Genomic DNA, 18579 nt, shown 5'->3' on the forward strand with positions numbered 1-18579 from the left:
CTCTTCACCAGCTTCATTGCCCTCCTCTGCACTCGCTCCAGCAGCTCGATATCTCTCTCGCATTGAGGTGCCCAAAACCTTATACAACTTTGTTACTGGAGGAGCCTTGTTTTCACACTCAAATTTTCTCAAAAATGGAAAAGATTTTTTAGAGTTAAACCAAAATTTGCTCAATACATTATGTTTATTTTCCAAACTTTTATTATCTTTATTTTAAATTTAAAATCTGGAGTGAAAATAGAATAATCTGGAATTCTTTCTCTTGCTCTTTATTGATAGGGTTGTCAGCCTTTGTACGTCCTGCTATCATGCATGTGCTGTCTGAAAAGCCTGATTCTTAATGAAGTAAATCCCTGGGATTAGATGTGTTTTATCTCTGTATGTGTGGCATCCATCATTGCTGGAAGGAGAAAAAGATGTCTAAGAAAAACATATCAGAAAGCATTTATGTGTGTAAACTGAACTGTGATTTGTACAACAAAAGCTGTCATATATGAGGTTTCATGAGCAAAAGATATGAAGATGGTCTCTCAGATGCAAAACTAGCAGAGGATACTTAGGAAACTGCTGTGAGGAGGAAATTTAGTGGTGAGATAGGAGGAAATTATTTTAGCGCTCATGTTGTTTATAGCAATATTAATCCTGGGAGAAACAGATTCCAAGCAAAAAGGTCCAGATTAAATTTATAGTACTCTTCATTAAACTCTTTCATGGTTTGAGCTCAGAGAGAAACTGAGCACCATGCAGCCACCCACTCCCCCCTTCCCACCCACCAACGCTGGGAAGGGAAAAAGAAAACAAAAGTCTCAGGAATCGAGATAAGGACAGAGAGGGATGATTCATCCATTACGGTCACAGGCAAAAGACAGACTCCTTAGGTGAAGAATAAAAGAACATAAATTTAATACAGAAACTAACAATGATAACAACAGACAGAGCAGGACAGTGAGAAGCACTACCTCATCTTGAAAACACCTTCACCCCACCCCTCCCTTCTTCCTGGGATCAGCTTTATTTCCAATATCTCTACCTTTTTTCCTCCCAGAGGTGTAGGGGGCAGGGAATTGGGGGTGCAGTCAGTCCTGCCACTTCTTCCACCTTGGGGTGGGGGGGTGAGTTCTTGCATTCTTCCCCTGCTCCATCACGGTTTCTTCTCTCACAGGACACAGTCTTCCACAAACTCTCTCCAACATAAGTCACTCCCAAGGGCTGCAGTGTTTCCCTAGCTGCTTTGGCGTGGGTCACCCCCGTGTGCTGTGATCCTCCCAGCACCAAACTACAACAGTGGGGGCTTCTTCCTTCCATAGAGTCCCGACCTCCTTTGGGCACAGTCACTTGCTCCAGTGTGGGGTCTTCTGTAGGCTGCAGGTCATCATCTGCTCCAAGGTAGACCTCCATGGGTGGCAGGAGGGGCGGCCCTGCCATCTCACCAAGCTGCAAGTGGGGGTCTGCATCGGTGCACTTTCCCCCCTTCTCCTCCTTTCTTTCACTGTCCTCGGTGTTCACACAGATGTTCTCCTTGCAACTCCTCCTCATAACTCCAGCTTCTCCTCTCAGATTCCCCTTCTTAAATATGTTATTGCAGAGGCACAGCCACAGTCACTAATTGGCTCAGCCTCGGTGCAAAGGCAGGTCCAACTTGGAGACAGGGGAGCTTTGAGAATCTTCTCACAGGGGGTCACCACTGTAGCCCCCTGCCCTGCTACCAAAGAACCCCTGCCACTCACTCAAACCCAGGACATACTCATAGGCAAGTGTGGCTAAAAACCCACCCAGGAGAATGGAAAACTTATTTGCACTTTCTGTGTGCCCAGTGAACAACCTTTTCCTGCTAGAGAGCAATAAGTTACATAAAAGAGTTTACTTAAGCAGGATTTTAATGAGGTCAAGGTAGAAATGCAGCTCAAATAACCTATCAGTTCAGCAAATCTCAGAAATATTTGAAAGATAAAGTTACTGTTCTTCAAAGTACACTTGCGAAGTCATGTGTGGTGGCTAAGGAAGGTAGTCAGTACTCTCAATCTGTCTTCACAGTTTATTAACCAGCTTGGTGCTCCAACTATTCCTCTTAGCAAAGTCCATCCATGAAACAAAGAGGTCCAATTGTTGCTGCTGAAAGAGGTGGTCTACAGGGCTCTCCTACTGTTCTCAGCTTCATCAGTGCTCATCTACCCACTGAGCAGAGAGCTCACATGGGTGGTAAAATTCTGAACTGCTCATGCCCTCTTTTGCTAGCATGATCAGTGTTAACTGTCCATTAGATGTGAACTACTGTCAGTAAGTAAATTCTATAGCAGTTTTTCCACCTAAATCAGTTCCCCTCTGGCCCAGAACTCTCCAAGGCCACGTTTGGCTAGATAAGCCTGTGTTGCCTTCACCTCTGCTTGCTCCCACAGCAGCTTCTCTACTTGTCTCTTCCAGTACCACTCAGCCTTCTCAGTAATGTGCATGCTCAGTTCTTTTAGAGAAGGTTAGCTGATGTACAGGCTTTATTCACAAAAATGGTGTTTCTCCCTGTCTTTCTCCTCAAAATTAAAAAGAAATAAATGCTCTCATAACTCTTTTTACTCAGCTTCAAGGGTACAGGTTACATAGTTTTAGTAAAGAGGCCCTTCACATCATTGTTGTGTGCTACTGTAGAATATTAGAAGGTAGATCCAGTTGGTGTCTGATTATCAGGTGGTGTAGAAGACCAGACCTAATAGGGTAAGTATCCAAATTCTCTGTGCAGCTAATAAAGAGAAGTAACACATTAGAAGTTGTTTTTCTTCTAGAAGAAGAAGCTGGAAGGAATTAACTGGATTGAGTCCCATGTTAAAAATAAAATTTGTCTCTTGTAACTTCGCATATTAAATATTACATATCCTTGAACTTAATTACCAGAAGACACCTATGTGACCCTAGGTACCCTTCTCAGGATGAGAGGAATCATTCTTTCAAGGTACTCCATTGATCCTGAAAGCTCAGTTCACCTGGCCACACAGAGGCTGTTTTTAGTTTTTGAGATGGCCTAAGGCATCTGCCGGGAGCTGACAGAAACAATGCAGGACATGGATGAGAAGGCCACTACCTCTCTGCAGGACCAGAAAGGGGCAGGTGTCTTGGACTGTCCTGGTGTAACTGCGCAGCCTTGTAACATAGCACTACCATGGCTAGTAACTGGCCATTGACTTTGTACTGAGTTTTAAAGTCCTCTGGACTGATGATCATCAGCCTTGCTGTCTGAATTTTTCTTTACTTGCCTGCAGCTTTGTTTTGCTTGGTGTATTTGTGACATCATTTGTTTGGTTTTTTCTAATTGACCAAGTAACTACGGCAAATTTGCTTTACTTTCATTTACCTTTAAGTGAGACAACCATAGTTTTATACAAATAGCATTAACAAGCAGTTATTTTGTGTAGAATGAGATATTTATGACTTTAACACAATGTAGACATTTATGACTTTAACATAATGTGCATTTAATGTAGAGAAATATAGGCTTAGTGCAATAGCAGAGGCCTTGAGAAATGCAGACACGGGATGTGGTGTAGAGGAGCATAAGCATAGAATGGTAAAAGACAGGGCACAGGGTTGATACTGGTGACACCATGGCTATAAACTGACCCATGGTCAGTTAAAGAAATGCAGACCTGGAAAGGGACAAAACTGGTTTTAAGGGTAACAAAGAGAACCACAGAATAGTATCTAACATATGCAAATGGCACCCATATATAGTAAATTAAGATGTAATCTGGAGCTACAGAAGAATGAAGGAAGAGAAAAGGTATAAAAGAGTGTTAGCAAACATAAAAAAGGCATAAAGTGAATTCTGAGGTGAGGAAGAATAAATCAACATCATATTCCTTCCTTTGAAGGACCCCAGATTCTAATGACCCAACATAATGCCTCTTCTGTAGTCTGAAACTACCAATTTTAAGACCCAGACAGTGGAAGGCTAAGCATAAAACTATGAAAAAGAGATAGAAACTAGGTAGTTTATGCATTACAATTTATTTGTATTATTACTTTTATTGTGACTTTTTCTGTGTAGAAATATTCTAACCAGGTAACTATGCTTTCTTTCCTTTTCTGTAATGATTAAATCTAGAATAATAATGATTCTTGAATTATATTGTTAAGATTTTAATTATACTAACAGTAATTTTTTTTATTTTTTATGTATGGGGCATTTTCTCTTTGTCCATAAACAAAACTTTAAGTGTAAAACTAGGCCCCTATTCTTCAGTAACTGGACTTGTTCAGAGTGCAGAAAAGGGTCAGTCAGTTGAAGTTCTAGTTCCAGACACATGAGTTTAGACTACTCTTCCCCTCTGCCTAAAGCAATTATGCTTTATGTTGTTTATTTTAATCAGTGGGTTTGCAGTGTTTCCTAGGATTTGAAATTGCATGGATACTTATAGTCTTCCATAAATCTGATCTGTGTTTTCATAGAACACTGTAACTAACATGATACAGTTTAGAAAACTTTTTGCTTCTCAAGAGTATACCTCAACATTTCTCATAGAAATTACATTGTCAAGAGCTGTCCTCACTCTTAGTGGTTTTCTAAAGTGCTATAGAGAAACAAGATTTTCACGACAAAAGATAGAAATCAAAGAAATTAAGACTATTTCAAAATACTCATTTTAACCAGGTATTAGTGTGTAAGTCTGCTTACATAATTGAGCACTAATAGTTTCCTCTTACCCTTGCAGTTTAGATTACTAAAATGCTGAGAATTTTATCACCAAATTACATATTTTATAGGAAAATACATTATTTTTTCCTTAGAATCATAAGGTAAAACTTCACAATATAAATTTTTATTTGCTAAATTAATTTTTTATTTGTCATGGTATACATATAACCAGGATAGAACAGAGAAATACAAATTGCTATTACCTGTAATGTTGTGATGCCTTTCTGAAAACAATCTTATTGTATTAAATGTATCAGTTCAGTTTTGCATGTAGATAATACAAAGTCAAGTTATTCTTGCAGTTATATCCATGGAATTCAGTAGTATCACAAATGTCTAAAAGAAGAACCTGACCCATGCACTAATTACCAGTCCTACCAGTGCTCTGAAATTACAAATACAGTATTTTTTATAGCTTACTAAAGATGTCCATAACACGCAACATGTATTCTTCAGGATCATGTTGTTTATTACCTTTTTGAAGGCCTGGCATCCTATATTTTCTTTATTTGATAAACCTCTGATGTTTTGAAAAATATAAAGGTGAAAGACAAAGATTTCACAAACACCTCTGTCTGCCAAAACGCAGGAATGTGAACAGACATGAGAAAAATATTTTTAACAGCCAGCACAAAGGTGTTAGCTATATATATAAATAAATTGAAGTAAACAGGAAAGCATATTCTCCTACTATACAATACCAATCCCCTACAGACATGACTATAGGGGACAAAGAAAGGGAAATGAATCAGGGTAAAGTATACTGATGGATGTATTACCCATCAGCAAAAGAGAGATCTCTTACAGTCTTTCATGTGTGGCATGTGTATGAATAAAATCAGACTTTGCACCCCTGGGCTGCATCAAGAGAAGTGTGGCCAGCAGGCCGAAGGAGGTGATTCTCCCTCTCTACTCTGCTCTTGTGAGACCCCACATGGAGTACTGTGTCCAGCTCTGGGCCCCCAGTAAAAGAAAGACATGGAGCTGCTTGAGGGGGTCCAGAGGAGAGACACAAAGATGATCAGGGGGTTGGAGCATCTCTCCTAGGAAGACAGGCTGAGAGAGTTGGGGTTGTTCAGCCTGGAGAAGAGAAGGCTCCAGGGACACCTTACAGCGGCCTTACAGTACTTAAAGGGGGCCTACAGGAAAGATGGGGAGGGACTCTTTATCAGGGAGTGTAGTGAAACTGAAAGAGGTTAGATTTAGATTAGATATAAGGAAGAAATTCTTTACTGTGAGGACACTGAAACAGGTTGCCCAGAGAAGTTGTGGATATCCCCTCCCTGGAAATGTTCAAGTTCATGTTAGACCGGGCTTTGAGTAACCTGACCTAGTGGAAGGTGTCCCTGTCAATGCAGGGAGGTTGGAACTAGATGATCTTTAAGGTCCCTTCTAAACCAAACCAAACCATTCTATGGTTCTATTATTCTATGATAACTTTTTTAATGGCCATATCCTACTTTAGATACTGAAGTATGAATCCTTGCACAAGGTGCAACTGTGGAAACAATTTTTTTGCAATATATGTTTATGCTATTAAAATGTTTTGTTGTACCTAACATTGTGTCCACTTGCTTTAAATGTATGACTAAACTGCTATGAGCACTATGGTCACCCCGTCTGTTGTACCAGTGCCGTTGTTTGTGGAGATGAAAGGTGAACTGGATCAAGGAGATCCTTTGGGCCAGAAATACCCCAATCAGTTTCATTGTTTGGTCTGTAAACTCTTGTACAAGCACAAGTTGGAGGGAGAGTGACATTGAGAGAAACAGGAAAATCAGAAACTTCCACTGAGAAAAACCTCCATGTGACTTAAATTCAAGAGACTAACAATTGATTTAGGCTGCCTGACAGGCCTGGAGAGACTTAGTTGTGACACCTAAATTAGGCATACACAGCAGGTTATCTTAGCACAACCCTGTGCGCTGTAAGGGGTGTTAAAATGCATCGATCGAGTCCTCCCAACCACAGAAGCTCAGCACGTTATTCCTCTTCAATGTGTGTTGGTAAAAGAGCTTCATGGGGTACCAGGTATATTCTCTCTAGCATTTCACATTTACAAGTTCCAAAATAAAGGAATAGATAAAGTTTCCGACTGCCAGACATGCAAATTTTGTCTTGTAAAATCTGTCAAACCATATTTTTTGTTCATGTATCACCAGGAAGAAAGAATTAGGAGTTAGAACTTATTGATAACTTGCTGAGATTTGGAAGAGGAATATCTGGGTTTTACTAGAGCTACATTAGCTTTTTAGTCTAATGTAGTTAGAAACAACTTTTTTTTCTAAAAAATTCCTATTATAATCAGTTGTGACTCAGAGCACATAGAAACAAGCATCATTTGCTGAATAAGATACATGTTTGCACAAATATTTCAGAGTAGAACTGAACTTAAAGAAAAGCTAAGCAGAGATAGCTTCAACCACTTAATTTAATTCATGCTCCTGAGAAGATGGTATGAAAATATCAAGGTTAATCTGAAATCTTCAATAGGTTAATCTAAAATTGAACAAAAATATTATCTTATTAAACATATAAAAATACAGGTATAGAGAAATAAATGATACATATGTGTATCTATCTATCTACAGAAAAAAGACAAAGGTAACCTGTTACATGGCTATAGTTCTGCTTCATCTTTTATTAGTCATGAAAGGTACAATGATATTTTCTTCTGAAGGAAATAAATGCTTTTTGTTCTCTTTCACCAGCTATACTTAGGAAAGCTTCATATTGAAATATTTATTTAAAGTGCTAGAACATTAGTTATGAGAAAAAGTACCTCAGTACTTTTTTTCCAGGAGGTACAGGTACATTTAAACATACAAGTACATCTAAGTTCAATTAAAAAATGGACATTCAAGAAGAATATCTTGATCTTACTGGATAAAAATATGGATTTTTTAAATGTTGTATTTTTTAGAATTACTTTTTTCTGAAATATTGTTTTACAAGTAACTACACCATCCTCTAAGAAATTATTTCTTACAAGATCTCTCACCTTATGGTTTCTGTTTTTTTTAAATTGTACTGAGACCAGTTACACAAATTTAATAGTAGTATCCATTGAAATTTTAGTATAAACAGCATTTAAATGAGTGTCTGTCTGTCTGAAAGATGGTACATGTTAAGTAAAGCATTCCCACTTTAAACCACACTAGCTATAATGCATGAAAAGCTTATTTAAAACAAAACAATACAAACCAAAAATCTCATTCACCAAAGGTTTTGGGAGATACTGAGAAGTTTTAGACTGTTAAAAATGTCTGAGTGAAATCAAATAAAAGTACTCAGAGCAACCAAGATCTAGGTGACATTTCTCAGGTCATCTGGGGAGCTCAGTGGCAGCCCTGTGCTTCCTGTATGACCTGCTGTTGGGAAAAGCCTCTGCATCCCAGGGCAGTTGACGCAGCATGGCTCACATATGTACTGCATATGATCCATGTGGATACAGATGTTTTTACATTGTATTGTCATGATCTCTAGTTTAGCTTTTTTTGTTTTTTCTCCTCCTGTCTTCTCTAACACACTGCATTTTTCTCCTCAGTGCTACTCCTCATTTCATTATTGGCTTTAATGCAGGCAACATTTCGGGTTTTTTTTTCCAGTTGCCAAACTTAGAGGTATGCTTCAACACCCTGTCATGTTCCCACAGTTTCTTGCGAGGCTACCTACCTTACATGGTAACCTTGAGATGGATTGCCAGTCTTGGCTTCCTGCTTGTTGCTCTGAGGCATTTTAATGACTTTTTATAGTTCTTTAGGAAACAAGAATGTTCCTTTATAGTATGGTAGCTATGATGAAAGAACCATGATGCAGCCTGGCAGACGTATGAATCTAAGCAATGATATGGAGTTTGTGATGATGCCTAGAGATAGATGGGAGAGGAGAGTGAATGAGGTCTCATGGCTGAGGGTCCAATGAGGGATCTCCAGACCTACCACTATTGTATTTGCATTGCCACTAGTTTGTTCATATGTGTATGGGAAGGAGACACCTAGTTTTCCACTCCAGAAGGAATCTTAGAAATGATTTTGTGTAGATGCAATGTAGAAGATAAGGGGAATAGACCATGCAAAAACTGAGGAGCAACACAAACTAGTAACTAACATATACCTTAAGAGGCTTCAGGACCTAATTACTATCATTATTTGAAAATGGGGCTTGTGTTTCCAAGGTGCTGTAGAATAAACTATTATCTCCTTGGCTACCTGGTGCCATCAATAAGGTCTTGAACAACACACAGAGTGAGGAATGAAAAGAAAGTGTTTCAGGATATAAATAAAATTCTAAGTAATGAGTATTTGTAGAATTTTTTCTCCATTTCTGAATCTCCAATTCAAAGTTTTATTCTGTTTTGCTTGAAGTAACTAATACTGGTCATTGTTCAAAAAAATATTGCAAGGCTAGATTGATTACTGGTTTGAGCTGGCATGAAAAAGGAAAAGAGTGAAATCAGATTTTCTTTCCCTGAACTACCAATGTCATAATTTCAGTTTATGCTGAGACAAGAAGACAAGTGAATTTGAAAGACTGTTTAGAAAAGCTGCAAAGAAAAAAGAGGTGAAGTAAAATGTACACACTGGCCTACATACCTATTAATGATGTTTATCTGGGCATGGAATTGCTCTTAGGAATGTTCACTTGCTTTTTTAAATTATATATCTGTTTACCTCTATGTTATACTGTGTGCACTAATGACTAATGCATGCATTTGGGAATAAAAATATTTACATATGCTTCTTTATATTAGTCTCATATAAAATCAACTTTTTTGCAGTCTAGGAAGAGTTTTAGGTACAGTATGACTGCATACAAAGCTGTACCATTTACTCTTTTCTCTTGTAAAGGACTGTAAAGGAGAAATAAGTACAAAATACTTTAAAATACTTTCTGGTTAAAATGACATGGGAATTAGTCATGGCAGGATAATCAAATCTTATAACAGTTATATATAATGTACCATTATTACTGTGGAACATTTTAGCTTGCCTCATTTTATAAAGAATAAGAACTTGAACTGGGATTTATGCTGTGTTTCAGATTTGCATTCATGTATCACCACTTCAACTAGGTATCTAAGCTCCCGATATTACTAATGGAGACTTGGCATATGATTCATGGGCCCACATATGCTTGTCTAGATCTATTTGAGATACACAAGGATATCCCACTTAACTATCAGCTTCCACTCAGGATGGCTCCCATTTAAAGAAGCCTCTGGAATTTCACATTAGTCCTGCATCATATGACAGTTCCATGACGATGTCTTGGATGCTCCAAGAAATATTAAGTGGCATCAGACACTTACTTTTGGGCAATTGAGTTGCTTTCTTAAATGTCTGTCTTCATATGAGTGGAATAATGCACTGGGCTTAATTCACTATGTTGACAAAGGGCTGCAGTCACTTGCCCACAGAAAGACCTGAGACCGTTCAGAGCAGTAGCTGGACACCAGGTTGTTTGGGTTTTTTTTACAGTATCTTAACTGGCACTTGTTGCTGGCATTATAGCAATTGAGTGTTACCCTGTATTTCCACTAACTGCAGTGACAGCTTAGAGATATAGGGCACATGTGTAAACGTCTGTATGTAGACATATTGATTAAGATACTGCAATTGTGACAATGAATCCTAACCTTGCTGTTATCTCTAGATAAAATACACTTACATGTATATCTGCATATACATATACAGTATCTAATATGTAGTTTTTCTGAACTATGAAAATACCTACTAAAATTAGCTGAGTTTACACTGTGGATTTTTTTTCTTTTTGGTGAATGACAGAAGGGCAAATTCAACATTTTATGTTTTACAGGGATCATGTCCCACAAAGCAGGACTTTAAATAGAAAACTCATAAAGTGTTGAGCAACAGTTTCATCAGTGGTTATCAGTTTTATGTAGAGTTGTGAATAGTCGTACAAAGTCCACATGGAGACCAGTTACTCCTGGCTTACCCCAGGGGTTGATACTCTTTGATTTCTTCATTAATGTCCTGGAAAATACAACAGAGTGCACTCTCACCAGAGAGTTGTTCTGCTGTTCAGAGGGACCCTGACCAACTGAAGAAATGGCTTGGTAATAACCTCATGAAGTTCAAGAAAGGGAAATGCCAAGTCCTCCACCTGGTGAGGAATAACCTCATGCACCAGTGCATGCTGATGCATGCTGGATGGAAAGCAGTTCTGAGAGAAGGACCTGGGGGTCTTATTGAATACCAAATTGAACATGAGCCACCAATGTGTCCTGGCAACAAAGACAACCAACAACCTCCTGTTCTGAATTAGGAAAAGCGTTGCCATCAGGTCAAAGGATGTGATCCTTCCCCTCTGCTCAGCACTGGTGAGATCATACCTACAGTGCTGTGTCTAGGTCTGGGCTCCCAAGGACAAGAGAGACATGGACATATTGGATAGAATCCTGCAAAAGGCCATGAAGATTTTTAAGGGATGGGAACAAGTCTTATACATGGAGAGGCTGAGACAGCTGGGACTGTTTGGCCTGGAGAAGAGAAGATGCAGGGGGACCTTATCAAAATATATAAATACCTGATAAGGACAGTAAAGAAGATGGAGCCAAATTCTTCTCAGTAGTGCTCAATGACAGGAAATACATAGATACAATAGATAACATTTAAATGTAAGAAAAAGCTTTTTGGCTACAAGTGTTCAAGCACGAAACAGGTTGCCCAGAGAGGCTATGGAGTCTCTATCCTTGGAGACATTCAAATACCAGCTGGACTTGGCCTTGGGAAGCTTGCTCTAGTTGACTCTGCTCTGAGCACAGGGTTGGTCTAGATGATCTCCAGGGGCCCCTTGCATGACTTGGTGATTCTGTCATCTCTTTTTTACAAATTGTTTTTTAAGAGAAAGATTATCATAGTCAACTTATTTTTAACATAAAATATTCTAAAAAGAAACATGATTTTGCGTGACTATACAGGTATTAAAATAACCCCACAGGATAAATATTACACAAACAACTTTGTTAATATTCAGGCCTAAGATCAGAGAGGCTGATATTATACAAACTATCATAAGTATTGTTATATCCACCAGATGCTTTATTCCAGGCTTGTGAGTGGGGATAAACAGATGACAATGAGACATATATATCAAGCCAGAGTTAAACAGTTACAAAGACTGAGAAACAGTGTTACCAAACTAATCAGCATAAATGTCATATAATCAACCATTGTTGTACATCCTGCTCCAGTTGTGTCTAAAGTGCTGCCATCGTTGGTTTGATGGATTTGCTTTACGTCACTGAGGTTCGTCTTGTCTGGCATCCCTGCTGAGACAAATAAGAAAATATAGTATGATGCATGCCTTGTCACTACTGGCAACATGTTATAGCTAGAACAAATTTAAATATCCTCAGCACACAGACTGTCACAGTTTGGTTTCTAATTCTCATGTTACTGCCAAATTCAAAATCCTTTATAAGTGCATCTAGAAACATATATTATACTATATGGCTATTCATTGTTAAAAGTAATTCAGAAGTCTGCCAGCTCTGAACAAAGTTGTTCTTGTAGAAATATATCTCAACAAACATTTGCAGACTGAAGTGAACAGTTTTGCAAGTCCCAGCAGTACCTAAAGGTCAACTGCTCACATCTTTCTTGGATTTGAAAGAAAAGGGAAATATTTTAATGTGAAATTGCTTGTGTCTGGATCCCAAAATTATTCCAAAATAACGTATACCTCTTGGAAGGTATGCAGCAAAATATACTTGTTGCTATATAAAACCTCATTTTGGCACAATTTAAACAGACTTTACAACATAGCACGACAAAATTGTAAAGCTAACTTTAAACAGGAACTCTTTTACTGAGTTTCCGGCTGAATAGTTCTTTTTTGGACCAGGGTAAATATTTCTCCATCTCAAAACAGTGCTTTATATGGAACAAGGATGTAAACACCCATTATATTTCCTCTGCCTAGTTAAATAATTGGAAACAGAAGGTCTTGGAGACACCTTCAGATTTGGTAGCATTGTCAGCTGCTTGTATTTGCTATGCATACTTCTAGACTAACTGTCTTATCCCATATAATAACTTGTGGCATGCCACTATCAATCAAAATTAACAAGTCTAAATTCGGTGTTATTACATGCAACAAATATTGACATTGTAATTACACTGAGACTGAAAAAGGCTTCATATAAAGCAAAGTCAATATTTATGTAATTAGGTCAATACATATATAATTCAGAAGGTAAACTCTACTGTTGGAACAGCAGCATTAGAAAGAAGCTCAGCTCTACTGAGCTGACATATTGATTTTACAGTCGAGTTTCTGCATTATTATTCATTGTTTAGGTACTTCTTTCCTCTGAATCATTAGGAAAGATGAATAAACTAGTGATCCTTTTTTTAAATTATTATTCAAAAGCACTGTGATGAAGTATAAATATTTTAGTCATGGTATTATCCTCTTTGTTAACCTGGTTTAACAGAAGCTACAGAGAATCCTCATTTTTAAAAGGAACAACTTTTTGGGTGCTTTTGTTAAAAATACTCTTCTCTAAAAGCAGTTTCAAAGCTGCTCTTTGTGAACTTGCTGTATTTCAAATCTCCTTCCTGTAGCTTTGAAAAAATGCATTAAGGGAAGAGTCAGCTAAAGTCAATCACGTTGTCTGAAAAACCTACTAGAATGAATTTGTCTTTTTGCTGCTGTACTTATACAGCAGACTATACTACTATTTTTTGTAGATTTATTGATCCTGTGCTCTTGCCCGGAATTTGGGAAAATTAGGTCTCTGTGTACAATGCAAGTGGACATAGGAGGAGGAAGAGTGACAACAGATGTTGAGGAGGAGGAAATACAACTTTTCCTTATCATGCACATACCATAATGTGTCTAGAAAAAGATCAGTCACTCAACACTTCACTGAATGGATGCTTGGTGGATCATCAAAGATGTTATATCAAGGTGTTATTTCAGAGAAGTTTTGCAAGTAGAACAACCAAAAAATGTTTTGGGTCATTTCTCCAGAGCATTAGTGAAGTTTTCCCGTATTTAAAAAGACTAATTTAAACAGACAGTGAAAAATTAAACTCTGACCTCTACAACAAAACAGTTCACCAAGTGGTATGAGTATAATGAAGCAGGTATTTCCCAGTGTATTTAGAAGTACGCTATCACAGTAGTGAAAGATATGGCCTTATCTTAAACATCTATGATATCACTTATTATAAAAGATAATTATCATAAAAAGAAAAATATTCCTATATCTTGTAGTTAAAGAAATAACTGGCTTCAGTTAGAATATATGACACATGTAGTATGAATCTGAAGGAAATTTGACTAGACATTAATTACTGACTGCAGAGTCAGGTTTAATTTTTAGTGAAAATTTCATTGACAATATTATAGAAAATAGGAAAAAAAATATTTAATTTCATGGGAAATGTTATTTCTGTGTTGTGTTTTTTTTTTTTTCTTTCCAGCCTCAAATGAAAACTGCAGACTTTGGGACTTCCTGAAAAGAGTGTTTTAAAAAAATGTTCAAAATTACCAACACATTTTCCTGTATCAAGATTTTAAGGAAGGATGGGACAGTGTTTCAGATAGATAGGAAAAAATGTGGAAGGTAGCTTTTACAAGACAACACTTCTGTGAAGTTTTATGCAAAATTCTTCTTAGAAGGGCAGATAATTATTTCTATCATCATATGTAAGCTAAATTTTAGGATCTTATAGCACACAAGCTGTGAAGAAAAGCACTGATAAGTAGTTGACGTTCTGTCCAAAAATTCATAAGAAAGATCATGAAGAAGCTTTATGAGAGGTTAGAGAAATACATAAAGGTCAGATGAACAGATCAAAAACTTGATGTGTTGTAGATGAATGTTTAAATTAGAAGTTCAAAATATAATTTACAATAATGAGATACCTGGAAAAGGATGACATGTAGGCATGTTGTTCATGAATTTATAGATGTCAGTAAAGCTATAATACTTTGGGGAAGATTCCTACAAATTGAAGAATTTGTAGGAAAAAGCAAAAAGAGGAATAGCATAATGATTAAGAGAAATGAAGGGACAGTGATATCAGAGCAATGAGTTCAGGAATTTGCAGCTAACAAGAGCTAAGACAATCTCCTTACTGTGTTCACTAAATACCAACACTGACTAATATTGACATATTTTTTTAGTATGAAGGAAGATATAATATTAGTTTGATTCCTGCAATTCACAATAATAAGGTCTCAATAATTACTTTATGCAGTTAAAATTTTTTTTAAAAAAAGCATAACTTGATTTTAACAGACAATAAGAGGAGAAAAAAATAATTACTTTGCATTGTCATTCCATAAATTAAAATGACATATTAGTTACCAAACCTTCTTTTTTTGATTGGCCAATCTTTTGCCATCTGGAACTTTTAAAGCTTCTAATGGATGCCTCCTCCCTTTCTTTTACTGTTTTCTTGCCATATTTTATTTATAACATAATATCATGAAAATGTTTCAAAGCATAGTTATACTAACTAGATCACAGAGCTGTGTTTAAATAGCTCAGGCATGCTTCAGTTTATATGTAGTGGTTGTTGTGAAAACATATTTCCTACATTAAAATAGATATAGATTCCTTTACTGAACAGTAGCTAGTGTGTTTAAGCCATTAATCTTAAAAACATCGCAAAATACTTACGAACATCCAGTGCTTAGAAAGAAAAGTAGAAACAAGGGACTACTTCAAGCATTATTCAAAGACTCTTCCATGTGAAGTTCATGTGATGTTGGCCATGAATTCTCAATGAGAGGAGAAAAGGATGTCTGGGAAGAACTGTATTATGAAGGGTACCTGGCAAAGGACTAATTTCTTGAGGCCATTTTCGTGTTTCTATGACTACATCTATACTTAGAAAAGCTAAGGGATGTCCCTGAAAAGAAAACATATGCTGTATTATGCTGGAACACATGCCCTTCTTATAGTACATATACAGCAGTGCATGTATTCACACTCTTCAGGAAATGTGTGTGCTTTTATGATGTAGTGAAACTTTTGCCCTCTCCATTGCACAGTAAGTGAAACGGAGAAGAGTAGGGAATTGGAATGGATGATCTCAGAGGTCCCTTCCAACCTCAACAATTCTGTGATTCTATAAGTATTAAATGATTCACAATTCAGCACAAGTCATGAACAAACAAGCAGACAAAAAACCCCACTGGATTTCACTAACAAGTAGTACAGAGGGAAGGAACCTGCATTGTTTTACCATTTTTTGACTACATCACTTTTGAAGATGTGAACAGTGATATAAGAGATATTTCTGCTGATAATTAAGTAAGGAATCAACCTAGTGAAAAATGTATCTCTGCTTTATTTTGTTTAGTTTTCATCTAATGAAGGAGAAACTAACAGCTGATCCACAGAGGCTAAAGAAATGTCAAAATTTTCAAGCATTTTTCCAATGAAGCTTTGGGGATTTTTAGGCTTTAATTTTAAAGAAAAATAAATTATCTAGCATTGCACATTTGTTTGCCATATCTGAATTATAAATCAGTTTACTCAGCTGAGTTTCTTAATACTCCAAACTTGTTTTTCATTGAAGCTCTGTTTGCTACAAGTTTCATGATAAAAGAACAGAAAAGTCAACATTATTCATTTAGAATAAATGAAGGTTTTTACATTATAGAACTTATTGTTACATAAACACACATATAACTGCTACCCTATCAATGAAATTAATGGTTTAGTACAGAAAACAGGCTTCACTGATACTAAAATTGTATGTCACAAAACGGTTTTGATTCCTATCCCCTTGTCTTTCTGTGAGGTCTAAAAACTTAATCTGGGTGCAATAAATTATTGTATCTGATTGTGTAAATTCCAATAGCTTGTCAGTAAAGCTAAGGTGAAAGACAAAAGAAGGTTCAAAAACAAAATGAATATATTTTGCCAAAACAATAATGTCTCTGTTTCACTATTTGAGTCTGACTGTGACCATTGCATGATGCTTTTGAGATGGGAGAAACAATAAGATATGGTGAAAAAGTTAAACTATCAATCCACTGGGACCCCCTAACTTCTGGCATTCACTAATTAATGTGTGCCTTGGAGCACAGGGATACATATTTATTAGCCTTATAAAGTAAATGTTTCTCATAATTGTCATAATTCATGCTACTTTTTCTTCAGTCACTTTGCCTTACGCAAGAAGAAACCAAACCAAAAGCAACGAAAAGCCAAAATAAAAAAACCCAACAAACTGAAAATGTGCTCACACCTCAGTTGTATGAGATCATTTTTAACTATGAAAGCCAGAGCTCTTAAAATACATCCATTAAAAACAATTCAGTACAGCTTTTTTGAAATCACAGATGAGCTCATATTTTGGCAGAGCAGAATTTCATTGGCTTTGTTATGGTGGTTACATGGGTCAGTTTGTGTCAGAAATGATAAGCTTAAGTGTGAGCACCATCCCGAATGCAGCATAAAGTAGCATTATGCTGATGCTGAAGTGGTGAGTTTAAGAATAACAGCCGGTATGTAAGGTGTGATTAATTCCACTTAGTTTTTCATATCTGTTCAGTCTGCATCTACAGCTCGGATTCTACTGGTTAAACATAGTCTTCTACAGGCATTTTAGATGCAGGGGATGGGGATATCACACTTGGCAGACAGTTGCTCATCCAAAAGAAGCCTGATTCTTATAAAACCCTTTAAGGATGTCTGGGACATCCTAGAGCATCTCCAGTGGCTTTTGGCACTTCTGTTTAGACGACTGAAACCTGCCCTGCATCAAAGTTAGTTATTGCAACTCCGTTATAATGAATGTAGAGAAATAAATAAATGCAGAAGGAGATGGAGTACTCAGAAGTAGATATTTAATCTGAATTTTGACAGATTAATCCTACACTTAGTCACATAACAGGTTCACCACTGAGTGACCAGTGAATATTTTCCAACATATTCCCTGCCATTATGCTTTATATCTTTGGTGGAGAAATAAAACTAAATACCAAATCACGCAGTACTGGCAAAGGGATTACATTTTAGGAATTTTATGTAGAATTTTTTTTTTTTTTTTAAAAGTGGGGTATTGCTTGAGTTCTTTTTTTTTTTTTTTTACCTATAGTCTTTTATTTTCATCTTTATACCTAAACCCCTGCTTTTAAGCATTTTTGATTGTTGAAGGGCAGGATGAAGGGGTGCCATATTGCCATGAAAATAGTGAATGTCTGATGTGTGCAAACATCTCTGAGAAGCCAGTACTTCATGAAAGTGTTTCCTGATAAAGTACAGAGAAAGTCATTGCAGCTATATTTACATAGCTAAATACACATTGCAGAAGAAGATACTTCAGCCAAAATGTTGTTGAGTAGCTTATGTCTACTGTGCTCAGAGATAGCAATACCTAGAAGAAACTGCTAACCAAATCTCCACTACACAGTACAGTGTCCTACATCTCTTTTAAGCCACACACAGTGGTGTCCTTGGCTCAAAGACCCAGTTATCATTTTGTTTGTTTGTTTTTAGTTTAAACTGCCTGAAAAAAAAAACCCATGAGGGCTGTGCTGCAACCCACCAGGTGGTGTTTTTATAACATGAAACTCAAGGAGTGCATTACAGGCTCTGAGATATGATATCCAGGCATGGGAAAGTGTTTTGAATATAAAAAGCCTGCTGTTGAGGGACTTTGTAGGGCAGAGAAATCCAAGACTTCAGCCGTCTGGTTTGTGTTGCCTTTTGGAAGCAGTTCTTGGAATGAATTATCCACAGAACTTGAGGTTTGTTTTGGAGGGGTGGAGATGGTTTTCCTTAACGCTGAGGCATGGAGTGAACTAACATTTATGTAATGCGGATAACGGGAGACAACTCATAAGTTACCTGACAGAGTAGATACAGCCAGTGAAAACACTTAAATTTGGAGAATTGCTTA

The 18579-nt window shown here is 37.0% G+C and overlaps 1 protein-coding gene across 1 annotated transcript in view; it reads right to left on the reverse strand.

Moving 5' to 3' along the window:
- Positions 1–4802: 4802 nt before the first annotated feature.
- GPC5 (glypican 5) overlaps positions 4803–18579 on the reverse strand; it is a 751613-nt gene continuing 737836 nt past the window's right edge. Inside the window, exon 8 of the mRNA XM_074859431.1 lies at positions 4803–11975. Within this exon, the coding sequence (XP_074715532.1) occupies positions 11800–11975 (176 nt within the window). The 3' untranslated portion in view covers positions 4803–11799. The remainder of the gene's footprint in view (positions 11976–18579) is intronic.

Source organism: Strix uralensis, chromosome 2 (genome assembly GCF_047716275.1).
Source record: "Strix uralensis isolate ZFMK-TIS-50842 chromosome 2, bStrUra1, whole genome shotgun sequence".
Lineage (NCBI taxonomy): Eukaryota > Metazoa > Chordata > Aves > Strigiformes > Strigidae > Strix > Strix uralensis.